The 27,867-nt window shown below is 39.7% G+C and overlaps 2 protein-coding genes across 2 annotated transcripts in view; one reads left to right on the top strand and one right to left on the bottom strand.

Annotated features, from left to right (window-relative positions):
* The window catches only part of nbas (NBAS subunit of NRZ tethering complex), a 158,229-nt gene extending 139,516 nt beyond the window's left edge, over nt 1-18,713 (bottom strand). The window contains exons 1-10 of the mRNA XM_053336782.1: nt 18,606-18,713; nt 18,154-18,205; nt 17,059-17,095; nt 14,508-14,585; nt 13,810-13,857; nt 12,725-12,768; nt 5,433-5,566; nt 4,054-4,187; nt 1,932-2,030; nt 97-235 (exon numbers count right to left, since the gene is read on the bottom strand). Of these exons, the coding sequence (XP_053192757.1) occupies nt 97-235; nt 1,932-2,030; nt 4,054-4,187; nt 5,433-5,566; nt 12,725-12,768; nt 13,810-13,857; nt 14,508-14,585; nt 17,059-17,095; nt 18,154-18,205; nt 18,606-18,698 (858 nt within the window). The 5' untranslated portion in view covers nt 18,699-18,713. The remainder of the gene's footprint in view (nt 1-96; nt 236-1,931; nt 2,031-4,053; nt 4,188-5,432; nt 5,567-12,724; nt 12,769-13,809; nt 13,858-14,507; nt 14,586-17,058; nt 17,096-18,153; nt 18,206-18,605) is intronic.
* A 477-nt stretch (nt 18,714-19,190) lies between these two features.
* On the top strand, nt 19,191-26,360 carry ddx1 (DEAD (Asp-Glu-Ala-Asp) box helicase 1). Its single transcript, XM_053336530.1, has 26 exons — nt 19,191-19,234; nt 19,334-19,385; nt 19,548-19,611; nt 19,698-19,727; nt 20,171-20,267; nt 20,509-20,556; nt 20,697-20,780; nt 20,909-20,992; nt 21,087-21,163; nt 21,260-21,332; nt 21,451-21,527; nt 21,624-21,738; nt 21,934-22,072; nt 22,365-22,425; nt 22,553-22,651; nt 22,841-22,930; nt 23,288-23,476; nt 23,675-23,726; nt 23,897-24,043; nt 24,203-24,294; nt 24,377-24,449; nt 24,572-24,644; nt 24,770-24,812; nt 24,892-24,987; nt 25,300-25,420; nt 25,671-26,360. Exons 1-26 carry the CDS (start codon nt 19,219-19,221, stop codon nt 25,799-25,801), a joined length of 2,223 nt encoding a protein of 740 aa, XP_053192505.1. The 5' UTR covers nt 19,191-19,218; the 3' UTR covers nt 25,802-26,360.
* The last annotated feature ends 1,507 nt before the right edge of the window (nt 26,361-27,867 follow it).

Raw genomic sequence — 27,867 nt, 5'->3', positions numbered from 1 at the left:
AAATGACGAGGAAAGTAGGGGACAATTGTGGGCATTTTTGTTTTTTACATTTGCATTAATTACTTGCATATAGGTTTGTGTGTGTGGTCTCCTCACCATATTGACATCATCCTCATAGCTGGTGACCTGCTTGTAGTGCGGTGAACCAGACAGAGTCCTCCAGGCTGTGATGCCATAACAAGAGGCCTTGGATGTACTGTCGTCCCCCGACTCACATCCCCCCACCAGCAGCAATCTGGAAAACAAGCACAAACACTTGGTTCTTACCTCCACTATTGCTGACTGACAGATCAATTGACAATACATAACAAGAGCAGCAAATTAAGGTAGTGACTGTGAGGTCATCCTTCAGACTGGGTTCAAGCTGGGTTATCAGTGAGCATTCACATAGCACAAGTGCCATTTTATAAGAAGTGGTGGATTTAAAAAGTTGTTTATCGAAAGGTAAAAGTCTGGCTGCAATCAGTGGCTAAGCACAGTTAAGACACAAACACAACTACAGTGACCTCAGTGATCTGTAGGTCTCCATACTCGTTGCAGTGAAACAGAACAGATACGATCAGGAACTCAAGGGGGGGAAAGTATTGATGAGGCAATGCTGTTCAGCTCAACACTGCCCCCTGGTGCAGACAAAGTGGAAAAAAGCTGAAGGTTACTTTGTCAAGTGATAAAAAGCTAATTCATGTTCAAATAGTGGCCCATGTTTGACTTTAAACATTTCCTTCTTTATAGTGTGATCCCATGGTTTCAGTAGAACAGATGTCAGACTACTTCTGCATATTCTTCACGTTCATATGTACATACAGACAGTGCATTAACTCCCATCTGTAAGTCTGATAATGGAAAGATCACAGTGTCTAACAGCACATCTGGAATCATTTCTGAATATTTGCTATCCCATCTGTGCACCAGACAATATGAAACGCTACTTCCATAGAGTCTACTTCAACCTGAATATGTTACACCTTCATTTATATATTGCATTTTTACATGTATGCCCAGCTTTCGAAACTTTGTTTTCTAATATTAAGTTTCTCACCTTTTTTTTCTCTCTGTATTCTATTCTCTTCGTTGCTGACCCAGTTTTCGCACAGGGATCATTAAAGTTTCATCTCATCTATCAGTTGGCAAACACTTGACAGTAGCTGCCAAAATCCATTAAGCTGCCAAACCAAGCTTCACCAGCCAAACTAAATCTAAATGGTATGTGCAGACGTGGGAAGCGTGGTGAAAACAGTAAGGTCACGGAGGGTGAGCCAGACATAATTAACTGAAACCTTTGAATGCTATGGTGGTGAGGAAGGCCAAGGACATTCTGGACTGCCGTAGTATACTCCTGCAGGTGCTGCATTAAAATGATTGGTTCATTTATTCCCGAGTAATCCCCCAAGCCTTTTCCATAATGTAGCACCTTATCCTTGTGCAAGACTGCTGCAAAGAATCCTAATGTTGTGTGTTTTCACTGTATAGTCAATCTACAAAGCAAGTTTTTCAGATAAAGTGAGCTGTAGTGTCTGGCACAGTGATCAATAGAAAACACACTTTAATGAGCATATTGACAACATGTTAGTGTAAACATGTTTTGCCCCTAAATGTCAAATGATGAAAGCGTTTGAAATCACTTGGCTGCTTTCAAATTCTAATATCTGAGCTTTACATGGTATCTTATAGCATCATCTGTAATAATTAAATAGGATTGATGTATAAGGATGTCTGAATTTAACACTCTTGATGAAACACTGCTCTAATAGATGTAGGCTTGAACTGTAGCAGCCAGAAGAGAAAATTAAATGTCTTGGGAAGTCAGGTGCATAAACGAAAAGCATCAGCATTTAATTTTTCAAGAATTTTTTTTTTTTAATAATTATTTCAACTATGGTCCACAGTCACTACAAGTTGAAAGTGTGTTATGATGGTGACAATTGACTTACCGGTGGGCAGGGTGGTAAATAGCTGAGGTGATGCCACGAGAGTAGTGGGCGGAGAAACTAAAGCTGTGGTTCTCTTGGAAGTTCTGAGTGGTTCCCACACTGAGAGAGAAAGAGAAAGAGAAACAGAGAAGGACAGAGAGGGAGAGGGAGAGGGAGAGAGAGAGAGAGAGAGAGAGAGAGAGAGAGAGAGAGAGAGAGAGAGAGAGAAAAAAAAACATTTTAACTAAAGCACAGAAGATTAACAACCAACCCTCCCCAGACAGAAGATAGAATATCACCTATATTGGAACTCTGGCACATGAACAATCAAAACACCAAACAATCGTGTACGAAATTTTAATGGTGCAACAACCGCTTTAGGGAAGATGAGACATGAATATGAAATATTTAGTCTAATCTAAATTAAATTGGCACTGGAGGAGATGTCATGTAATTTAAGTTTGGATATCTCACTGGGAAAATGTTTCCTTGCCATGTAAACTGTACAGAGAGGTAAAGAAAACAGAGGGAAAAAGAAAAACAGCAGAAAGGAATGAGCTGAAAACTTCTTCATGTAGGTGATTATGGCCCAGCAAAGCAGTTGTGTGCATGTGAACACACACACGCACGCACAAATAGAAGAGCTGGTACAGAGTGAGAGTGAGAGTGAGAGTGTGTGAGAGAGAGAGAGAGAGAGACAGAGAGATGACTTACTGTCATGTCTGGGCTCTAATACTGAATTCCTAATTCAAAGTGTTTAAGTGACAATATTGAAATGCAGTCATATGAGGAGGGAGAGTGAGTGTAAGCTCCAAACTGAAAATGAACCTTTAAAAACAAGCCAGCACTTTCTGAGTAAATCCGGTGCAAATGTCTCCTACATCTTAATTACTTCCTCTCTCACACATACACACACACACAACACACACACTTACACACCCTGATGGCTTCAAAGGCAGCTAACACCATTTATCTGCCTGTAATAGAAAAATAAATCAGCGTTTTTCTCCGTACTCAGCATTCATCACTGCGGTACGCTCGCTGGATTGAAGGGAAGTCATAGAGAGTGGGACATCGCTCTGATCAAGATTCAACTCGCATGCACAATCTCATCCTGTGTCTTGGAGTGTCAGTGCACCGAGGCTTGGTGTGACTGCAGCAATCATGCAGAATCAAATTGGAAATCTATAAAATAATTCCATATTAAATGGGGCAAAATTAATAGGGAAGTTGTGGGAACCCTTGTTGTGGGACTGTTGGAGGCAAGGCACACAAACAATCAGATGTCATTAATCAAATATTCAAAATGTGATTGAGTAAGGATTGGCAAGCCAGGGGATTGGTATTCAGAAAGAAATGTCACTCCCCTCAACATTTACATATAAAGGTTACAAAATACAGAACTTGCATTTAAAGCAGCTCAGGATGGATGTTGGTGAAAAATCCTCGTATTATGACAGAAATAAACTGCTAATAAAACAGCCGGCTGATGAAAGTTTGAAGTTGAAACATTTGAAATGATGGAAGTTGAATTAGCTGTTAAAATTCAGAAGATTCAGTTTAACTGTAAGCCCTGAATGACGTTGAACTGTGCTAATGTAAGTGTGATTACCAGTTGAAATGGAAGTGCAAAAAGGAGTTGAAACTTGAGTTGAAGTTCACGCACTGAAAGGATTTGCAATGTAAGTCAAAGTGTAGATGATGAATTGTGCTGGTTGAATCAGTTGAAGTGGAAGTCATGAAAGAAATCAGTGGAAGTTTAAGTGTCTGTCAAGAAGCATTGAAGCATTAAAGAGAGAAAATGAGGCACATGGTCAAAATGTCAGTTGACATGGAAAAGATTAAAGCAGTTGAATTGTCAGTTGAAGAACAAAAACTAGAAGACTAAGATTCAACTAAAAACTAAAATGAGTTGAGGAGTGTAAGATGATGGTAGTTGAAATGTCAGTTTTGTGTGTAAGTGGTAATAAAGCAGTTCAGAATATTTTTTATGATGACTTAAACTTTTATAATTCAGGGTTTCAGAACCACAATAGTACTTATTCTGATGTGCTAGTTAAGATATCATTACTAATGAGAGGGTGCTTTGAGGTACCAATTTCTCTGTGTAGTTGGGCATTAGTGGAGCAGATTTCTTTCTCACCTGACTAAGTAGCTCTTGAGCCCGCCACCATATGTGATAACGAGCAGCTCGGCCGACCACTGAGTGCTGGCTGTGTACTCCAGGAAGATCAGGCCTGCCACTGCACAACTGAAATCTCCAGGAAAACTCACCGCCTGGATCATGAGTGAGATGAGAAAAAAAGGGACAGAGGTTATGTAAAAGTGACTGATGTAAACAAAGGAGGAAATCATAAGACTCCCCCATCAAATTTTTACAAGGATAAATAACAAAGATACATCATACTCAATGTGTTTGATAAAGAACAGAAAAAAGACAGACAAAAACATTAGACAAGAGAGAGAACGTGAAAGAGAGGCGACAAATTAGCACATTTTTATCTTTTTCATCCATGCACACTTTGTGTCAAATTGACTTTATCATTTTCTTCCAGAAATAGCAGCAAGTCACTGATGTGTGCACTTAACAGTGACAAACAAGAGAAACAGTACAACAGAGCAGGGGGGGGGGGGGGGGTTGCTGATGGAAGTGTACAGGCACACATGCTGTAGATGCATAACAGAGTGGTGATGCACTAAAGGAATGACGATCAGAGAATTTGAAAGATGAGTGTGGCTGGGGAGAAGGACGAGTGTCTACACTCATCACCTCAGACAGCGGATAAAGGAGTGGAAAGAATGATGGATAGAAAAGGAGGAATAATAATATGTGGCACACGGAGGGCATTAAAGTGAGAGGGAAGAGCAAATGGACTTGAAATGTAGCACAAAGCGAGCTACTGAGAGACAGAAAAGAGGATCGGCGGAGGACTGGAGGTTCAGCAGGCGACATCTGAGCAAAGAAGGGAGACGAAAGCGAGATGTGCAGGACAAAAAGCAACAGACGATGGATGAGAAAGAAGTGACAGACAAAGACAGACCAGAGGGGGTCTGACAAGGAGACAGGCAGCTCAAAGTGCCCTGTAAAATGTGAAGTACAATGAAAGAGCAGAGGCAAAGGCCCATTCAAGTCTGGAGGCAATATATGGATGTCTCAATCCTCATAACTGTGGAACTCAGAGGTTTCAAATACAGTCAAAAATGCTTTTTGTCAGGACAGGACACTACATTTTCCTAATTAAGTTTGTCTGATGCTTTCAATAAAAAAACAAAACATCAGAATCGGCCTGTGCAATACTTCCCACTGATAAATCAAGGAAAGTTTGTACACACATTTATATTAGATGCAACATAATGCAGGAAAATATGGAGATAATACTGAAAAGGAGCCAAATGAATGCTGGGTTTCCATATGCTAGGTTTAATGACTTACAATTAGTATCAATGCATGCACATGAAATAAAAAAAGAAACAAAAAGAGCTTAGTGAGGGGAGGGGTTGTTTGATGTCTAGCATGATTACCGGAGGGATGACAAACAGTTCGCTGCCCATGAGGTCGAAAAGGCGCACGGTGCCGGTGCTGTCAGCATAGGCCAGCAGGGTACAGTCGTGGCTCCATGCCACCCTTCTCCATTGGGGGTTTGGGTCCTTTGGCACTGTACCAGACACAAAAAAAAAGAAAGCTTGAAATCTCATACAAACAGAACGCAGAGGAGAAAGCGAGACAAGAGATTCAGGGAGCCGAGGATTTCTTATTAAGCCAGATGAGAAAACTCTCTGTGAATAATCCCTGGTGTTCTGTGGTGTGCCGATGATGAATACAGATGGGAGAAGAAGGATAAAGCTAATGCCATACATCAACACAGTGTGTCTAAGGACCTATCCAATTCATCTATGAAGGATAGTTAGAGTAATACGTCTCAATAATTGTCTCTCGAAGACACGCACACACATATCCACACGCACACCCATTGTGGGGGGGGGGGGGGGGGGGGGGTGACTAAAAGAGAGACAGAGAGAAAGGGGGAGGAGAGCGGAGATCATAAATCCAGCTTTTATTGAAGTATAGGCTTCTGTTTTACCAATCTGCTGGCTCAGCAGTGCTGTGAGTGTAACCATATCGCTATGATAAAGCACATCCCTGCCTGCTGGCACTTTCTCAAGGATTCGCTGTCGTACGTCCCTCTGATAGAGGAGCCGGGACAGTCTGGCCAGCCTCTGATCCTCACTGTGTTTTGATTATCTTACGAGACATTAAACAACGTGCACAAACTATGTGCTTGTACAAGAACACCAAATAGAATATTTAAAGGGGACCTTGTGCTTTTCCTTATTTTTAATCATGTGTATAATGTTACAATGTCAGATGTTCAAATTAAACATGGCCAAAGTGTCAAATAATGAGGTAGAAATAATCCCTGTGAGCAAAAAGCACCAGCTCCAAACTGCTCTGAATGCTCGGTTTCCAACATTTTTTCTACTTTCAGCCCAAGCCGGTGTCGACTCGTTACGGATTTCTTTATATGATCATCTGCTCCATACCCAGTGTGAGTTCACTTCTCCACTCAGCTAACACTGTGGCATTTTTCCAGTGTTTTGAGGGTAGTCACGCCAAGACTCGGGTCGAGCTGGCAGGCTGTGAGCGTTTTTTCCATTACACAACACAGCAAATTAAAATCAGTGTGCTGGTCGTCTCTGCATTATTTCGAATTGATCCACTGAACAAATAGCTCCAAATATGTCCATATGTTGTTAACTGCTAACCAAGCTCTACTAATTCAGTAAGAAACACATTTCATTTACTCTAAATTGTTTTTGTTATTTAATCCTTTCAAAGTTTTAATATGAAGCAGTAAAGCGGGAAATATTGGGTTTGCATCAGCGGTAACTTAACTTGGCTCTGATAATGCTGCCTTATTGGGAGGGGCGCCTTAAAGAGACAGGAGCTACAACTACCTGTTAAGAGACAGAGGCTCCACTAAGGGGCTGCACAAAGGACCAGCATAAGATAATGTTTTAAATTGTGAATCATGCAAAGCTATTCAAGTAGGGTCCCAGGATAAAAATATTGAGCTGGAAATGATATAGTTCTTCAATTTTTAAATATACAGTTAGACACAACCTTTAGCACAGACTCAGATTTGACGAACAGTGTGAAACATAATGTGCCACCAGGGGTGCTGTGCCTGCTAAGCAATAAAGTTATGAAAAGGAAGGTATGTTTTTGTTGATATCACATAACAGTGCTATTGGTGTTATTGTATTAAATTTCTTGGCTGAGGAACGATGCTGTAACCCCTTGTGGGCAATACCGCAAACGAATGGAGGCGTTGGATATTGTATGACTAGAATTTTAAATGAAGAACAAAGGGAAAGAGGTGGGAGGCGAGACAGACAAAGAGAGAGAATGAGAGAAAGAGAGAGGCGTTGAAAGAGAGAAGGAGAAACAATGAATCCGACACCCACTGAGAGAAATAATAGCTCTCCAAATTTTAAGGCCTAAGTATCAGAGAGCACCTCAGGAAGTAGGCGATTTAACACACCTTTGAGACTTTCAACTGAGGAGGAGCAGACAAGAACAAGCAGCCATTATGAGAGCCATAGGTACCAAGCATCGCCTCCTCGTTTCGTTTGGCTCTTTTGCTTTCTATTTCAATCCCTTTTCTATTTCACTCTCACACTGCCTCCTTCCCTATCTCGTTCCCATTATGAATTGTATACAGTGTGTTGTTCTGCAGCTGAGAGGGCTCCATTTCCACATAGATGGCTTTTTTGGGGAGCTGGAAAATTGGATGCTACTGTCCCTGTTTTTATTTTTTCTCTCTCCTGGAGAAGCCGGGGGCGGAAGTTGGGGAGAATTACATCCGACGACCCAATAGAAGCCTTCTATCTAAAGCCTTGCAAATGCATTTATCAGAGCTCAACACTTATGAATTATGTACAGGGGTGGGAGGCGAGTCCTCTATAACAGGAGCAGATAGAGAGAAGGGAGAAAGAGAAAGAGAAAGAGACAGAGAGTGAAACACAGGTGTGGAAGCAAGGAAACACGCACGAGGATGCACACACGAGCGCACGCACAAGCGGGAAATGAGGGAATGAACACACGCATTCACACACGCTCCTCCATTAAAAGCAAATGCCATTAAAAGGCAGGATCACAGCAAAATCCATTAGGACAAATCTCCGTGAAATGAAATGAAGTAAAAATAAAATGAAAAGGAAAGATGAAATGGAATGAAAAATAGGACCGAGGTTGGGGTTTACACAGGCCCAGGGGCTACTGTTATCCACACAATGAACCATTAGAACAACGGGCCCACAATGACGGCTAGCCGGAGCGGAACAAATATAGTGTGAGAGAGAGATGGGTGGGAAAGATGATGAGAATGAGAAAAAAAATGTAGCAAAGGAGGGAGAAAAAAAGAGAAGGAAGGAGGCAAAATGTTGACAAAACCCACTCAAGTTTCAATCTGGACTATTTACTGATCACTGTTTAGGACAATGTTTGTGTATTTGTGAGAGTGTGTGCAGAAAAAGTGAAAAGTGTGAAAAAAAAATTGATCTTTTTATTTTTAGTTTCAGTGATCCACAACATGTAGCATTTTATCTGATATCAGACCCTTCCTTTTTTTTTTTTTTCTTAAGTTTGACTGTTTTCCACTTAGAACAAACATATGTCGTACATAACTCAAGATATCCCCGTTTCCATTCAGAGGCTGTAGTGGTATCTTACAAGTAGTCAATTTGTCCCATTTCGCAATAAATTCCAGTCGTTGAATTCTCAGTACATGTGTGAGTCTTTCCATATCAAATATAACCTCAACAGTGTCCAGAGTAGGAGAGTCCTCTTTGCACCATTTCCTGGAAATTGCCATCTCAGTCGTCACTAACAGAACTTTAACACGATATCTTCACATTGAACATTTTCCCTTGTCAGGTTGCTGAGATATAACACCACACATGTCTTTGGTCATTCATAAACCAATATTGCTTCAACTATCCTCCATACATCATCCCAGTATTTTATCATTTCCATACATCAACTGGAAAACATGAGTGTGATTTGCATTTTTCTCTCCATGCAATCTGTTGTGTTGATGAAAATTGACTTATACAGTATGGAGATTCCTCTGCTCATCACCAGCCCTTGATGCAACACTGATATCACTCTACCTGTACTACAGTCACTCTGTTTGGCTCACAAGGGAAATCTGGTTTTATCCCTTTCTCAAATAAATCTCTGACTTGCAAGGTACCTAAACCAATCTCACTTCTCTAAATTAAATTATTTATTTTTAAGAACTTTTAATTTTGCCCCTGTCATTTATTGGGATTATTGTTGTAATGCCCTTGTTTGCCAATTGTTCAAACCTGTCATCCGGGGTCCGTTGTTTAAATTTGGAGTCATAAGCCATCCTGCTCGAAACTGTAACCACCCTCTCCAAATTACATTTCTTAAACACTGTAAACCTTAACACTGTAAAAGTTAATTTGGTGATTGGATCAAGTATTTTCTTCTTTTCCTGAAATACATTCCTATCATACTTTGGACATGGCATCCCTCTGTACTATATTCAATATCTTTCCATCTTGTATCACGCCAATACACCAACAGTCATAGCTATGCAGTGTAATAATATTCTCAGAGATTTGATAGAGCCCCCCCCCCCCCCCCGCTCCCAAACCACTCCACAAACTGTAACTCAGGTATTTCTATTGGCAGAGATTATAACAGATACTGAATTCTCTTTAACACATTCATCTTACTGATTTCTATCTAAGTACAGACCATCTTCCCATATCTTTTTGAATTTCCTGATTTAGAGCCTTATAATTAGCGCTGTACAATTGTGTCATTTGTAATAATCATTCCTGGATGTTTTATTGCATTTTTTGAATTCCATCTGAAATTGTTTGCTGGTTGGATAGCTTGTGATGAGGAATACTCTATCATTTATTCATGTGTTTTTGCCACATTGAGTTTGTAACATGAATAGTAATACGATTTTAACAATTTCATTAGTTTAGGGAGACAGATTGTAGTTGTTTTAAGTAGATTATCACCAAATAATTCAGTTTTCTGGGCTTTCACCTCCACCCCCTCAGTGCTTTCATCTTGTTGTATTGCTTGAGCCAAGGGTTCAATGAAAATCGCCAACAGAGCTAGTGATTTGCATTGATAGACAGTACCCATGTCTGATAGATCTTTCCAGCCTAAAGCAATTTGCAAGATTACCATTAATTTTTATTTTTGCCTTTGGAACTTGATAGAGTGCTTTAATACAGTTTACTGAGCCTGTATTGAAGCCAAATGTTTGGAAGCAGAGGTATAAAAACCTCTAGCAAACGCTGTTGAAGGGTTTTTCTTCATGGAAGCTAAGTAACACTGCACTTTCTCCCTCTCTTTGTACTTCTTCAATTATTAAGTGTTTGGCATCCCTTCATAAAACCTGACAAAGAAGTTTTCTCTGCTCTTGGAGTACTGTCAACAAAACTTCTCTTTGCTTTGACGTTCCATGTCTTTAGCTCCTAAAATGCAAGTTTGAGCCTCACTGATACTTTTCTTCTGGTCCTGTAGTTCCTTACTGTTTACCATCAGTTTGTCGTTCATGTATTCTTTGAATTAGGCAAATTGCTATCTGGAGTTTGTGTTTTTCTTTAAAAACCGTGAGATAGTTTTTCAGTTTGTGTTCGAGTTCAAATTTGCTTGGTAATATCAGTCAAACCCTTGTATTGCACCATCTCTCTCTCTCCTTGTAGCTCTATTTCGCTGTCCATACTTGTTTTTTTAGCTACTAAATGCTCCATTACATTCACGAGCAGGGTTGAGGAAAGTAAACCTAAACCTAAACGAGGGAAGGAAGAAGGAAGGAAAGGAGGGAGGAAGAAGGATGGAAAGGAGGAAGGAAGGAAGGAGGGAGTAAGGTAGGGGGAAGAAAAGACAGAAGGAAGGAAGGAAGGGAGGGAGGCAAGAAGTCAAGAAGAAGAAGTCAAAACAGACGGGGTCAATTTGACCCGGAGGACGAAAGGAAGGTTAAAGACACTAAAATGTTCTGCAAAGTGAAGAGGAATTGAAAGGTCAGATGATAATTCTCTAGGGGTTTGTAGCTACCAGCAACACCTTTTGTTTAGGTCAAATTTCTATTTGTAGTGACAAATAGAAATTTGACCTAAAAAAATAACTTATTGATTAGTGCAAAAATGACATCTGTAAGAAACCATATGCAAAAGATATCAATAAAGATTTTCAAACAGCTAAATGCTTATTTAACTCAGCTCATATGTTTAAAACCTCTCAACTTGCAGAAAGTTTGGGCTTCATCGTGTTTAGATGGAGCAATTAAGACCGAAGGAGCTGGCCATTTCAGCAGCTAATCAACCAATCAAAGCAATTTATTTTCAACAGCCAGTATGAGGCTATGCTTAATGAGTGGCAGTGTAGGGGATGAGGGTGATTATCTGTGTTGTTGTTAACAGACACACTCACACATTCCAATTAGCTGCTATGATCGATGTTTCTCTTTGAAATAAACTCAAAGTAGGTGAGTAAAAAACAAAGACAACTATTGATACCAGTGTTTCTGCTAGGTCAACTCCTTTGAGGTGGCTTCTGAGCTAACCATCTTCACTTATCCAGCACTTGGGAACCAACAAACATGACTTTTCTTTGTCTCAAGAGGCTGTAGCATTTATTAACTCAGACACACTAGTCTGTACTGTACTTTTACTGGCAGACTGACAACTTACTGCAAACCTTTCCCTCTGCTCCACCCACATTCACCATCACTTTTTTGCTGTTGACGCTACCAAGTGTTTCCCAGGCAACGACACAGAAGTTGATTCGCATCTCAGAACAGCGCTGCACAAATATGCCCCAAAACACAAATGATTGGAATGTTTGGCATTAATTTTTTTTTTTTTTTGGCCTGGTGGGACTTCTGGTTGTTCTGGTTGACTCATCTGACCCTGAGGCCTCTACAATTATGAGGGAAATATTTGATCTGAAAAAGAACTTATTATAACTATTCTAATTAGCCATCTGTTAACTCCCCCTGCTCTTTCATCTGTGTTTTGTCAGAGTGATGCTTATTTGGGTGCTTTAACTATGTGTTCCCTATCATTCCAATGCGCCTCTCTTTTTTGCCTCTTCGTCTCTTTCAAGGACGATAATCACGTAGGCTGCGGTGGAAATTATAATTTAAAGTTTTTACAGTATTTTGTGCGCAAATTGAGGAGGCTTATCTTGGTCCAGTTACAGCTAAATCAAGCATACCTTCAGAGCAGCCGCCCCACACTAAACTGATATAAAAATCCAAGCGCATTGAGCATCTCTCCTAACAGCTGTTGACGGTGCTGTCAGCCCAAGAGTTGATCACACTAGACGGTAGAGGAGGTGGCAGTAGAGACACTGGTCGCTTCTGTTTAAACAGAAGTTTAGTCGACTGCACGGTATATGACAACCAAGCAGAGAGTGTCAGAGCTCGGAGCAGGAAACAAAGTCACCCTGTGTCGTGCTGCTGTCCTGCACTTCCATCATCTCGCATCAATTCATTTTAAAAGAGCAATGAGTGCTGAGTGTTGGGGAAACTCCAACACTCAGCAGGCTAACCAATGGAGTAACGTCATCTCTCACTCACTGGCCGGTCCAGCCAAAAAAGACTGAATGACGCCACTGCTGACTAAACTACACAACAGTAACCTCATCTTTCATAAACTACATGGGGTGTTAAATGAGGTGAGCTATGATGATTCCTTTCTTTCATTACCATGAAGCTCAGTATGTGATTGATAAAAACATGGAGAAAGGTTCTTACCCTGGCACTTCCCAATGACTGAGCCGAAGTCATCTCTCACAGACCTGAGAAGGAGACACACATAAAGTGAGAGTGGGTAGGGACAAAGCAGTGGCATTACACAGCTTGACAAGTAAACACACACAGAAATGCAAGTACACACACCTAGCCTCATATATGAACTAATATGAGGTGAGTTATAACATCCACTGATAGCCTGCCAACTAAAGTAGCTCAATGGATCAAGCAGACTGGACCTTGAGAGTAGGCAGTGTTTAGACTGGCTCTTAACAGAGCTCACTGGATAAGGCCTTGAGCTGACTTAACACCCGCTCACATCAACTAATGCTGAAGCCAGGCTATAAAACACTGTGTGATTAAACAACAAAAGAAACCCACAAGGCTGAAGCATGAGTGGAAAGACATGATTGCTCTAAAGAGGTGAGAACACAGCACCGTTCTGAGTATAGTGATGTCTGGTACTCACATGGTGACACATCAGCATATTTAAATGGAATTTCAGTTTCACAAAAGGGTCAAGAGAAAAGCAGTCTCTTCTCTCCTGAGCCAATGCTGCACATATTTTGAAATGCACTTCATTTGCCTCTGGAGACATATTTGTATACCTGTTTCATTGCTATTGATTTTCATTTCAAAATTTGCTCTAAAGAATTACATTTTCTCAATATAGCACATTGCTGAGTGAGTACATTTTGTCTGTGTAAATGGGAACATTGGATTTGTGTCATGAAATAATTACAGCCACTCAAAATGAGCGCTAACATACTCATATGTATGCATGATTTTAATCTCTGTTTCTATCCCTCTCTCACACCAACGAACACATATATATACATTTAGGGAGAACTAGCTTTCTCAAAATGCTAAGCGTCACAAAAATGACTTAAATATTGTCCTATGACTGACTGTATTGATGTTCAAAGTAAACCGAAAAAAACTAAGCAAAGTTCATTCTTTAGATGCAAGCTCAGACTGCAGCTCTTCTTAAGGTAGATGTGTGAATCACCCCATTAATTAAAAGGCTCTCTATCACTGGCATGCACAGGCAGAGCGCCTCACACAGCAGGATAGGGTTCAGTAATTACCTAATCTCCACACACTGGTCCTGAACCACTGCCAACAGTTTGCCATTACTGCGGAGAAAAAAAACAAAAAACAAGAGAATGGTAAGGAATGAACAAAGGAAAAATAAATGAGAGAGAGAGGAAAGAGAGGAAAGAGAGGAAAGAGAGCAGAAGGTGAGATCAGTGACGGAGATTGAGAAATAAACAAATTATGCAGACAGATTAGAGAAGACAAGCTTTTTATGTTTATGAGTGTGTGTACTGTAGAAGGGCAGGATGGATGTAAAATAGATAAAGACTGCAATTGGAGGCCAGGTCAGGCGGTCTGAAGAGGAGGAACAATAATGATTGGGAGCATTAAAGAGAGCAAAGATAGTTTCAGAGGGAATTAAATGAGGGAAGATTTCGGGGGCAGACAGAAAGGAAACAGAAGGATCGAGTACATCAAACTAATAGACATGCGCAACATCAATTGACCTCGCTTAACACTGTCTTACATGGTTGAATCGATAGCCAATTAAAAACTGCCTTTCTGCTTGGTTTATCAGTTGTAATGAGTATAGTTAAATGATTGGTTGAGAGGGTATGCGAAGGGAGAGACAACCAAAAGAGAGGAAGGCTTAGTGTGTGTCAGCAACAAAGTAGTCCACATTCAGGTATTGATCACAGTGCAAGTGTGTGTGCGTGTGTGTGTATGTGTGTGTGTGTGTGTGTTGTACCTTGCAAGCACCAGCTCCCAGTTGATCTGCTTGTTTGCCAGGCGGTGAAGCCCAAGAGGCAGAGACGAGCTGGTGGGACTGAGATTCACAGGGGTCAAAACAATCCGAAAATGAACGCAAGCTCCATAACTGCTACACACATTCATATTTACAGAGGATCTCATCTTACCACTAGGAGTCTAACTAAGAGTTTACTTGTAAGAGGGACTAAGAAAACTCCAGAGTAAAAGAAGAGGCAAAGATGACAACAGCAGTAACTGATGGATGACATCATGCTGCTGAGTGAAATGACTCACTATGTATAATGTAATTGGTTGATAAGTGTGTAGGTGAAATAAAATACTCATAAATATACAGGAAAGGAAAGCATGATCAATCAGTAAATAGATGAAAATATTTTAAATGTTTCAAAAAAAGTCACTAATTTCATACATAAAATTAAAGAACATATTTTCTCATTAGCTCTATTGTATCCGTGTGTGATATTTCGTCACACATAAACACATAAATCTTGTTCTACAAATCCTTTGATGCAGTCATTAAACATTTATGCAACAAATTCACCAGATATTAGAGTCACAGCTGTGAAGCAGAGCTTTAGTTATTTAATTGAGTTGGTGACATTGGAATGTCAAACAGAAGTCAGGGCAGAGCATTTTAGTTAAAAGAATCATTCTGACAGACTGCTGAGATATTTGAAGTTTATCTGTACTGCAAACTTAAGTATAGGGTCGTGTTGTTTCGATTTGTTGGTATGTTGACTGGATCGTTGGATTGGATCATTAATTCGCTGCTATCAGAAAACCCATTTAAAAGTTAATTATCATTGTATTTTTCCAAATCGCTGACATAAGTAGGTCCATTATCTGCAGAAGCTGACTGCCTGTGAGCACTCTTTTTAACTAATTCTTCTGGACGTCTTCTAACTTTTCTAAGACTTCATACCAACTTTTAGCACTAAAATGTTTTGTGAATTACTTTTAGAACCAAAATTTCTACAGTTCAGACAGACACACACCTCATTTTTCCTACTCAGTCAGTTCGGACTTCAGCAGGATGTGAATACAGTCCCAGAACTGTAAGGATTTTTGTTTTCACTTTCGACTGTAATATTAAATCTTAAAAGTTTTAATCACTTTGTCTAACTCTTCTCTGTTGTAACTTTTTTTCAGTTACAGTGTGAGTGTTTTTTTCTATTTCATTACAATTTCAGTTATACTTTTTTGAGAATAGTTGATACCGGTGATGCTGCACAGCCTCTGTGGGCCTACTCCATTTGGTTAAATCTAATTAAATTCCTCATCCGATCCCATCCACAAAGGAGGAGCAGAGCCGTTAGATGGCTAGAGGAGTTCTTAAATATTTAACTGTTATTGATGGTGCCAGCTAACCACCTGCTGACAAGCTTAACAGGCCTCTGTGGTAGAGCATTACAGAATCCACTGCAGGCCACATCTAGCCATCTGTCTACATGCTCCATCCCACAGTGTGCAGTACAAGCAGGGTGAACGAGGTCAGTTTATTCAGATTCACACTGCAAAATAAAATCTTCAGAAATATGTGGTGCATCTTGAATACAAGCTGTGTGTATGAGTCCTTGTAGTGGATTTCAGGACATATTGATCAACTAAGCCTAGTAAGACCTGTGTCAAAGTGCAGTTGTGTTCACATCTGTTAAATGAATGTTATTTATAGTCTTTCCCTTGTATTTGTCTTATGGAATAAATAAAATACACCAATGTCTTAATTAAACCTTGATTATTCATTGTCTTCATATGATGGAATATTGACATTAGATGATTAGATGATTAGATTGACATAGAACAGTAGATCATGGTTAATATTCAGGACAAAAAATGCATTTGTTTTAAATACCATTCTATGGTACATTTCTCACAGTACTTTTAAGCAGATGTGGGCTACCTCACCTATTTTAACACAGCAAATGCCTTTTTCATGCCATGCCATAATTTAGGCCTAACGTGATGAATCAGTTGGTTTGTTAAGTGGAACCATCTGAGAAGTTTTCCTTGGTAACTGTTCGAGCACTTTCAAAAAATACATACTTGGCAGGTGATTGGATGAATCATCTGTCTACCACCCTCTTTCCTTACAACACAGCTGGATACGCAAGATCACAAGATCACAAGAGAAATCTCATAAAACGCTGAATGGTCCGAACCACACGAAAACAAGCACATAACTTGAAGCCTGACAACAATGTCCTGAAACCCTGTTTATGATTTGAACATTAAAATAGTGCTATATAAATACTATAAGGGGTATATTGTATTGTTTTACTAGTTCAGCCCTGCCATTCAAAACTCAGTAGTAAAATAACTGATACGTCTGTGTCAATTAAATGTGCAGTGTTATTGAAATGTATACACACCTTTGCATGTATAGTCGGCCACACACACTTGTTCTAAAAACTGTTATAACTTCATGTCGCATGTCAGTCCATTTCACTGATTAAAATTAAGCAGCATAAGTTAGGACAGACTGTCCTCCCTGTTAGCCTCCGACTATATGATAGTGATGATGAACTTACCTGTACCACAAGTAGTGTAGGATCAAGCGGAATGGGCCTGTAAACAATGGATCACAATTAAAATGCATAGTAATGGTAATTGTGATAATGTCACATTGTATTGATCAGCATACAGAAGGTCTCTTACCTATCCTTACTTATAGATTAATTTGGAAACTGGGGATAGCATGAAGTGATATTTGGTCTCTTTAACCAAATCCAAGCATATGCAGTCAAATTATAATGCTATAACACTGTAGCACCAAACAAGACCAGCAAAAGTTCATCAACACTTTCTTTGACTTACAGATGCTCTGGTGTCAATGGAGTTATGCTGACATGGCCTCAACAAAGTATATCTAATGTATTACATATGTGTATGTCTTATCCTGCACACAGATCTGTATGTGACCTGTCACCCTTTCTCCATTTTAAAACAGGGTAGTTATGCAGATGTTGCGTACAAAGACATTTTCTTCAGAAGTAGTAGTCCTAATAGTTTATATAATCTTGTGTTTTCATGCTGGAAGAAGTCTTAAGCAACTTTAAAGCTTTTATGCTCCACATATCTAGAACAAACTTACAGAAAACTTGAGGTGTGCTGCAACTTTCAGTTCTTTTCAATCAAAGCTGAAGACTTTTCTTTTTGTTGCTGCCTTTCATTAAATCAAATTTGAGGCTTTTGATTCATTTGTTCAACTGCATCTTTTATGCACCTGTTCTATCTGTCTATTCTAATTCATCTTATTTTATTTTCTATTCACCTAACTCTAAAATAACTCTTTTTAATTGTAATTTAAATGTCTTTTTATGATGTGTTTCTTAAAGATTTCATCTTAATGCCTTTTAAGTTTTATGAAAAGCACTTTGAATTGCCTTGATGTGTTGACTCCGATATTTAAATAAACTTGCCTTGCCTTTACAGTATTGCTAGTCTATTTTCCCATTGCTACCAACTCCTATGTTGTATTCAAGCATGAGCAAAACTTTTCCTTAGTAGATAACCTGGTTGTAACATTTACAGACTGTGGGGGATAATACTTGTTCTGTAGTGAAGTAATGTGCCACCTTTAAAGCATGTACAGCACCACAAGTCAAAGTAAAACAGAAACTTACCTGTGATGGCTTTTGCAACAAGAGAGGTGTTGTACTCTTTGTTGCCTCGCAACTGAAAATGTAAAGAAAGTGACAGGTGATCTTAATAAATCTGTGCCATCATCGCTTATCTTTTGCTGAAAATGGACGTCAGATAAGAAAATAGATGGGTTTAATAGTACAGTATAAACTTGCTACAGGGAGCGACAAATGAATGGTTGCCTTCTAAAAGGAGCATGTCTGTCTATGGATACTGCAGTAGAGCTACACTAATTAGCAATGTGATATTAAAATGTGCAGATTTAGTTTGTTTAACAAGCAGATTAACCGTTTGTTTATGCTACGTGGCTTTTCGCGGCTGACCCGGTGCAACTGATTATAGTTCACTTTTGGAAGCTATTTTTACACATAAATGTTCAACACACAACCAACACGGCGGGCTGAAAACGAGCCATAATAAAAGTATGACTAACCTGAGTGTCCGTCTCTGGCGGCCATTCAGTAATAACAAGTAAATCATATAAAATGTTTTCATCTTCGCCTTCTAACAAGCTATCTTCAGCCATATTTGAACCAGCTGTCAAAAGTCTACGGCGGTCAGCACTGGACAAAGTCTATCCAGTAAAAACGCGTTTGGAAATTGTCGCTAACCACACAGGTGGAGCGACTTCTAAGTTTCGCATGTATAGAGAGATTAAATAATAAAAATGTTAATATGGGACTGGCACCGCAACTGATTACAGTATTTTATGTAAAACCATCCGGAACTAAATGTGATAACACTGGCAGTACGGCCCGCTACTAGGGGTGCACCGTGTCGATATGGTAACCCCATCAATGTAGGGTAACCCCACTTTTACCGCTTCAAAATATTTTTGTCTCGCTGTTTTATGGTGTGGCGACGCTGTGGTTAAAGCCTGGATAGGTTTGGGCACGTACACTACTTGGTTATGGTTTGGGAAAATCATGGTTTGAGTTAAAATAATCTCTTGAAGTGTGATGAGTTAAAGTTATTGCTTTCTTAACAAATCTCGCGAGAGAGTTGAACACGTTGCTTCCGGTCGGATTGAACTCGTAGCAGCTACGATGGCAGCGTTTTCTGGTAAGATTATTGAATACATTTATATTGTTGGGGTTTACGTCAACCCCAAACGGCTTTTAAAAGAATATTGAACCATTCATTATGACATTTGTTCAACAGAAATGGGGGTTATGCCTGAAATCGCGCAGGCTGTGGAGGAGATGGACTGGCTGTAAGTCACTTTACAAACACCAGACTGTTTCATGTGCACATCAGCATTGCTAAAGCATGCATATGATGTGATTTCTATCCATGTTGTAGTTACCTTTTAGAAAATGCAATTAACCTAAAACAATAGACACTACATTGATTTATTCCAATCACTGGATTTCAGGCTACCTACTGACATCCAGGCAGAGTCCATTCCCCTCATTCTTGGTGGAGGAGATGTACTTATGGTAAACATTAAGCTGTCTCACACACATTTGCCCATTTCACTGCACACTGCAAATTTGACAGGTGACTTTTCTTTTTCTTTTTCCAGGCAGCTGAAACTGGTAGCGGAAAAACAGGAGTAAGTACTGGACAGCAGCAATATTGTATTTGCTTTTGATTCAATTCACATTTCACCCTCAGATCAAATGACTTAAATGAAGCCCAAATGCGATTCAATAATGTCTATGCAACATTGATCAACAGAAAGTTACGAAGCAATTTTTTAAAATAATAATTTCAGTTGTTGTTCTAAGCATAATGTCAAATATTGTCTGGTTTCAACTTCTCATAATTGCGATTTGCTGTTTTCCTTTGTAAAATATGACTGATTTGAATTTGTGAAGGATTCAACTGTTAGTCAGACAAAAGAAGCAAACTGAAGACATTACTGTTGTTAATACATTGTTTAAACTAGTAATTGTGAAAATAAACAGTAGATTAATTGTAAATTAAGATACTCATTAGTTGCAGCCCTAGAGCCACAGTGTGATAGTTATTCATCATTTCCCTTGTCCTCCTCAGGCATTCAGTATCCCTGTGATCCAGATTGTGTATGAGACCCTGTCGGACCAGAAGGAGGGCAAGAAGGGCAGAGCAGCCATCAAAACTGGAGGAGCTAGTGAGAACACCTTTACCTTCATTTCTCTGGATTTTAATAAAAAATATATTTTTTAATAACAATATTAAGTCACAGTTTACCAGAAATTCTGTGTCATACATTTTAATAGAGACTTCTGCATATGTCACAACCAGTCAGTCATCACGGTTATTGTGGTGGTACTATTCAAGTAGATATGTTTAAAGTCTGTGATGCTGTGATTCTTCAGATGTTTGATTTGTTTGTCTTTATTGTTTCTCAGTCTTCAACAGCTGGCAGATGAATCCTTATGACCGCAGTTCAGCCTTTGGTAAGGGGAGCAAAAATAAGCCTTTAATGTCCCATTCAAACTCTAGAGAACAGTCGAACCATATATACAATGTTTAGAATATATCCCAGTTTTGATATCTTTGCCCTGTCTAACAATTGTTGCTTTTTGTTTCTGGACAGCGATTGGTCCGGATGGACTGTGCTGCCAGAGCAGAGAGTTTAAAGAGTGGCATGGCTGTCGCTCTACAAAAGGTGTCACCAAAGGTAATTTAAACATTTAAAGACACACTGATTACACACAGGGAACCCAATCACCAAATAATCTGTATAACTGTAATCCTTTTATTAGTGTTTGATAGTGTGTTTTTTTGTCCATGTCTTGCTGTGTTCAGGGAAGTACTACTATGAGGTGACCTGCCATGACCAGGGGCTGTGTCGTGTTGGCTGGTCCACAAGTCAGGCAGCCCTTGACTTGGGTATGCGATATCTATGCTGTAGAAACATATAGCAACTAAAATAAAATGTCTCAATAGAGAATTTACTCAATCCTGGTGTCTTTTCTCCTTCTAGGAACCGATAAGTATGGGTTTGGTTTTGGTGGGACTGGAAAGAAATCACACAATAAGCAGTTTGACAGCTATGGCGAGGTAACAGTTAACTAATGACTGTGTTATTTAAATATGTAAAGAATTGTGAGGATAATTTTCAAGCATATGTTCTCTTTTTAACTTGTGTATTTGCAGGAGTTTACCATGCATGACACTATTGGATGCTACCTGGATCTTGACAAGAGCCAAATTTCCTTCTCCAAAAATGGTAGTCTCACTAGTTATGATTCTCACCATTATGAATATGTAAAACATCTGGGGTTTCAGTGTAAATAGCAACATAACTTATGTTTCTCTCCCCTTTTCTCTGTGTTTTCTTCTGTCAGGTAATGACCTGGGTTTGGCTTTTGAGATTCCTAAAAATCTGCAGAATCAGGCCTTCTTTGCCTCCTGTGTGCTCAAGGTAAGTGCTCAAGAACACTTAAAATTTGGTAGGTTACAAATCCACAGGTGCCAGGTTACACCATACACATGATTATCTCGCTTTTTTGTCTCCCAGAATGCAGAGCTGAAGTTTAACTTTGGAGGAGAAGACTTTAAACATCAACCTAAGAGTGGGTTTGTCGCCTTCAACCAGGCACCAGACGGTCACTCAGTCAAATCTTCTCAGACAGGTCGGTGGATTCTACTTCATGTTTCATATTAGCAATAATAGTTTATTGGATGATGCATGCATACTTTTTATAATTGAATCCCTTTTTACTTGACATTTTTAAAACCACATACAAATTGCCATTATTAATGTAAAGTGCCACTACAAACAGTGTAATGGTCCATTCCAAAGTTAACTGATTCTTCTGTTTGTGCAGGCAGCGCCAAAGTGAGTCAGGTGAAACCAACATCCAATGCACCCAAAGCCCTGATCATCGAGCCTTCAAAAGAACTGGCTGAACAGACCCTCAACAATGTCAAGCAATTTAAGAAATATGTGGATAATCCCAAACTCAGGTACAGTATGACTAAGTTACATAGCGCTGATATCCACATTGGCTCACATACATTGCAGAAAGCCATGAATTCTACAAATAATTTTTCACGTATACATTTGTGAAAAGCAGTGACACTGAGGCAGAGAGAAATGAATCCTGCCGCTAAGTTAACAATTTGTTGATTAATGTTTCTATGAAATTTTGCATTGCCAACGTTTCTCAGTGTAATTCAAGGTTGACACCAGGAGATGGGGCCAGTGCTCAAGTATAACCATTTGCCATCAGTGTGTAATTTTAATCTGTCACCGCAGGGAACTACTGGTAATTGGCGGTGTGGCTGCCAAAGAGCAGCTGGCTGCTCTGGAACAAGGGGTACGTGACATGAACTGTCTCTGAATAAACATTAAATTAGTCTGAGATGCTGTTGAATAGTGTAGAAAGATTTTTTACTGACAGTTTTACTCCCTGTTCTGCTTTTGCCATCAATGTGTTTGATCAGATCGACATTGTGGTGGGAACACCTGGCAGACTGGACGACCTTATATCCACTGGGAAACTCAGCCTATCCCAAGTCCGCTTTCTGGTCCTGGATGAGTGTGTATGTACAACACTTCTACAGTGTTTTCACAGAACTTTTAGGTGCTTCTACATTAAGAAGCACTTGTTGTTTACAGCCAAGAAATGTGTAAATGTAAAAATATTGGTACAAATATTGTTTCAAATCAAAATCCCTTGAGAACTCAAAGTACTGTCAGTGAACTTTCTTGGGGGTTCTGTGTGTCCTCAGGATGGCCTCCTATCAGCAGGCTATACTGACTTCATCAACAGGATCCATAACCAAATCCCACAGGTCACTTCTGATGGCAAGAGACTGCAGGTAACACTTATTATAAGTTGCTTGCATGGTTTAAGTGGCAGTTTCTTCAGTATATTTTATGAAGTGATGTAGAGATGCATAATAGATCTCAACAAATCAATTTTAATGATCACAACAGTTAACAAAGCATTTTCTGAATCCCCAGAAAGTTTCTATATTTTTAAGTGGTGGCTTTAGATGCATTAGATTAACCATTTGCATTTTGCAAGGAGTATGTTTCATTTTCTAACCCTAAAAACTACAGTTGTGCTCATCTGTTGTTTTAACTAAATCACAATATGTAAGAGTTTTCACATCTGAAGGTGAGGTGTACCTTTTTAGTAGTTGAAGTGCATCAGCTGATCTTCTTTCTTCCAGGTGATTGTGTGCTCAGCCACGCTGCATTCGTTTGACGTGAAGAAGTTGTCTGAGCGCATCATGCACTTTCCCACATGGGTGGACCTGAAGGGCGAGGACTCTGTTCCCGAGACTGTCCACCATGTGGTGGTGCCTGTCAACCCCAAGACTGATCACATGTGGGAGCGGCTGGGCAAGAACCACATCAGGGTGAGCGAACCCCCCCCCCCCTTTCTCCATTGCTTGGCAAAGGAAACATTTCATGGTGACATAGGAGTATGCGTGGCTATAAGTGCTCCAGCTGGTGGAAGGTTCCTATACTTGCAGAGTAGCTTGCAGGTTGTTTGTCATTTCTTTCTCTTGGTTTAGAGTAATGTGCTGACTGCCTTTTCTCTTTTGCTGTGGTAGACTGACGAAGTCCATGCCAAAGATAACACCAGACCAGGAGCCAATTCAGCAGGTGGGTGAGAGCTACAGATTAAAAAAGTTTCTCCCTGCCAAATTTAGTCTTGGAAGGTTCTTAGAAACTCACATCAACAACAACACAGATCTTATATTTGCATTTTCCCTCCATCAGTACTCATGAATGAGGTCTTGGTAACACGAACCTTTTGTTTGTGTGAATTTTAGAAATGTGGTCAGAAGCTATTAAGGTACTGAAGGGCGAGTACACAGTGAGGGCCATCAAAGAGCACAAAATGGACCAGGCCATCATCTTCTGTCGCACCAAGATTGACTGTGACAACATGGAGCAGTACTTCATTCAGCAGGGAGGAGGTAGGAGGCCTTTGTGCCATTTGAGAATTTCCTTTTCAGCAACCACACGTTTTAAAAGAGGTAACATTCCATCGCATCTATATTGCAAACACACGTCAATATAAGGGACTGATGTTTTTTTGTTTGTTTTCTTTCCATGACATGATCCGTTATCTTTAGGTCCAGACAGTAAAACCCACCAGTTGTCCTGTGTTTGTCTCCATGGTGATCGTAAGCCCAACGAGAGGAAAAATAACTTGGAGCGCTTTAAGGTAAAAGAACACTAATTGAATGATGTCACTTGAAAATATGAAACCAGTTGTTCTGTGTTTTAAGATTTCCTTGTCTTCTCAGAGAAAAGAAGTGAGACACCTGATCTGCACAGATGTAGCTGCCAGAGGGATTGACATCCACGGAGTTCCTTATGGTAACAGAAAGATATCAGACTTCCAGTGAAAAAAAATATATATATATATGCTTGCTGCATTTTACACATGCATGTCCACTTCCTGCCATTTGGTTGTCACAGATGTTGTCTCTTCTCTCCAGTGATTAACGTCACCCTGCCAGATGAGAAGCAGAACTATGTCCATCGTATTGGCAGAGTGGGCAGAGCAGAAAGGTTAGCAGTCGCACACTTGGAAATCTGTGTTCATTATTACATTTTCACTAATATGCCTCATCATATACAATTTATCTGAAGGACATTAAATTAAAAATATTACCTGATTTCTTTACAACTTGCAGAATGGGTCTGGCCATCTCCTTGGTTGCCATGGAGAAGGAGAAGGTAGGTTGGATGATAAAATATACATGTTATTGATTTGTTTTTGGACATGGTTGTAAGCATATCTGTATCATGTGTGCAGGTGTGGTATCACGTTTGTGCAAACCGAGGCCGAGGATGCTACAACACCCGACTGAAGGAGGATGGCGGTTGCACCATCTGGTACAATGAGAAAGAGGTGAACAAAGACACTTGACGCAAACTGAATCAAGTTGAGGCAGTGAGTTAAATTTGCTGTTTTAAAATGCGATACTGTCTCCGAGCCAGCAGAGGGCTTTTACCATGATTTGTCATCCCGGTAGAAATGGGACCCTCGGATTTACAGTGCATGTCGGCTGTGAAATGGAATGTATTCATTGTGAAATCCTAGTGAGCAGTAAAGGTTTTTGCTTCATAGCACTGAAAGGTCAAGCACACCCACTTTTGTCCCTGTCTCTAGATGACGTCACCCAACATGCTTGTGCTCTTTTCCCTTTTGCTCTGATCGCAGCTTCTGTCAGATATTGAGGAACATCTAAAGTGCACCATCACCCAGTGTGAGCCTGACATCAAAGTACCTGTGGATGAGTTTGATGGAAAGGTCTCTTACGGTCAGCGCAGAGCATTGGGAGGTATGTGAAGGAAAGGAGAGAAGGAAAACCACTCATGATTGTTTTATGGTTGTATGTTTTTGCACAGTTGTGGTGTGGCTTTAAAAATAGTAACCAATCTTTAAGTCAAGCACTTATATAAACTGAAATATCTATAATTGTAATGAACATTACATTATATTTCACATGGTTATAAGCTAGCTGGCTATAGACATGTATTACATTCATGGCTGTTATGTTGAGCTTGATCAGTTGCTCTCATCTCATCCAGGTGGTAACTACAAGGGTCACGTGGATGTGCTGGCCCCGACAGTCCGTGAGCTGGCTAACCTGGAGAGAGAGGCCCAAACTTCCTTCCTCCATCTGGGATACATGCCAAACCAGCTGTTCAGGGCCTTCTGAACGCACCTGAACGCACCTCAACTAATACTACTGGCTATTCTAGAATTAATAAGAATAGGACATTTTCACATATTGCAGTGACTACATCTTCGTGCAACTAAACAGCAACGTGCAGTCACAGTCCAGTTGGGATGATTTTTTCATGCAACCATAAATACATAACTCATAAATGATTTACATGAAATGTATACTAAGGTGTCAGAATAGCTACATTTAACTCTGCAACCTGTATCCAAAGGACAAGAAGATTCCTGATTTATGTTTAGTTGTGTAATATTCTCCTTCAATAGTTGGGTTTAAATTTTGTATTTGGAAAGCTGAAGTCAACTTTCAGCATGTAAGCTTGTCAAGAGTGTTGCACTTATGTTTAAAATCAAAGGCCTTCATCATCGCACAGCTAGCAAAAAAAAGAATCGCACAACACTAAAGCAAAATGTAATTGGTTGAATTTTCTGATATGACTGAATTAAATATTTAAGTTTATCTGTGGAGTAATTGGCTGGAAAGTCAATGGATTTCAGTTGCTTGGTATTATGTTTTCTGAAATAAACTATTGAAGTCATCAGTTTGGATTTGTTTCCTTATTTACAGAGAGGCAGAAATAATTTGGAACAAAATCCTGTCTTACAAATAATCACTCGGTGATCATTTAACCCCTGAGTATTTGCAATTATGTGTTAAACATCTAAATATAGCAGTGAATGCCTTTTTTTCCAAATTTATGCAAATGATTGTAGTATGTGTCCACTACAATTTGTTTTTAACAGTCAGCTGTGAGACGTCTTTATTTTGGAGTCTGCGCGCGCTGCTCTTTGTCATCACTTCCTGTCGTAGCTTTACAACGTTCCTCGTGCAGTTCAGAGATTTTATGTACATGTTAAGTCATTGTTTGGAAAACTGCACGAGAGAGAAGAGCACGTCGGTAATTGTTCACTTCTAACTTCCAGTAGGTAAGTTTTTTCCTGGTGTTTCGGTGATGTGAAGCAGTCATTTAACCATTTAAGAGCAGCAACTCTGAAAGTCCATTAATAATCCATATCATTAAGTTCTATGTTACTTCTTAGGACTCCTCAAACTTCTGTATGTTGATGGAATAATACAATTGACTTTTTTTAAGTGATCTTTTAGGGTATGGTAACTTTATTGATACCCCTTTGACTGTCTGACTCTAATCTTCATGGTGGTGTGTTGCTGCACTGAAAGTGGGTGTTTACATCGTGAGCTGGGGCTGGGGGCCATGTTGAGGGCCAGTTGTGTAACTGGCCCCCAACATGGCAGCAGTACTACATGCAAAACAACGCTGAAGTTCTGATTTGGGTGAAAGGGGGTCGTAAATATTGATATTCAGCGGCTGCTTCTTCGTGGTTTCACCTCTTGTACTCATAAAAGCGTGTAAGTTTTTGTACTAAAAGCCGTAATGCTGGTGAAACCCCTCTTTCAAACTTGTGAAACTTGTTCATGTTTTGCGCGTCCACGGTCAGCTGTGGCCTTTCATACTTTTGGGCGTTCTCGGGCACAGATGGGTCCCACGTGTGCGTGCTAGTAAACACAATGTGATGACTTAGTTTTAAAAGCCAATCTATGGATATTACAAACCGCTGTGCAGTGTTTCTCTGATTAGCATTTAAATGCAATAATCTGTGCTCACTGACTCTTTAAAAACCACGCCCACAATAACACAGCCCCTGTTTGTTTCACACAGGGCTGCTCCATAGACTGTATGCTGCTCCCCATCTGGATGCAGCTGATCAGTTCCTGTATGAAAGAGTGGACTTAAATATTAGACAAGGTATGCATCTGTCTGGGACCCTAAATGGTTTTAGGTTTATTATAATGTTTAGATAGGAAACATATTTAATTAAGTTACTATTCTAACTCATTGTACCCTTCAAAATACTTGAAAAACAGTATATTTGAAGTTCAAAGGAAAAAAGTCTACTACTGTATTTACATGATAGATAAATGTTGTGTTGCAGATTGAGATTTTACTCACTAAATGTAACTATTAAAAAACCATTATTAATTAAATATCCAACATTATATAAAAAGGTTAGAATTAAAAGCTT

Source organism: Scomber japonicus, chromosome 17, assembly GCF_027409825.1.
Source record: "Scomber japonicus isolate fScoJap1 chromosome 17, fScoJap1.pri, whole genome shotgun sequence".
Lineage (NCBI taxonomy): Eukaryota > Metazoa > Chordata > Actinopteri > Scombriformes > Scombridae > Scomber > Scomber japonicus.
Note: the sequence above shows the minus strand (reverse complement) of the source record. Positions and strands in the feature narration are given on the sequence as shown.

Coding starts and splice junctions, on each gene's coding strand:
- ddx1 (XM_053336530.1), top strand. Junction 20,781..20,908: donor TACAAAAGGTGTCACCAAAG/GTAATTTAAACA, acceptor TGCTGTGTTCAG/GGAAGTACTACTATGAGGTG. Junction 22,931..23,287: donor CTGATGGCAAGAGACTGCAG/GTAACACTTATT, acceptor TCTTTCTTCCAG/GTGATTGTGTGCTCAGCCAC.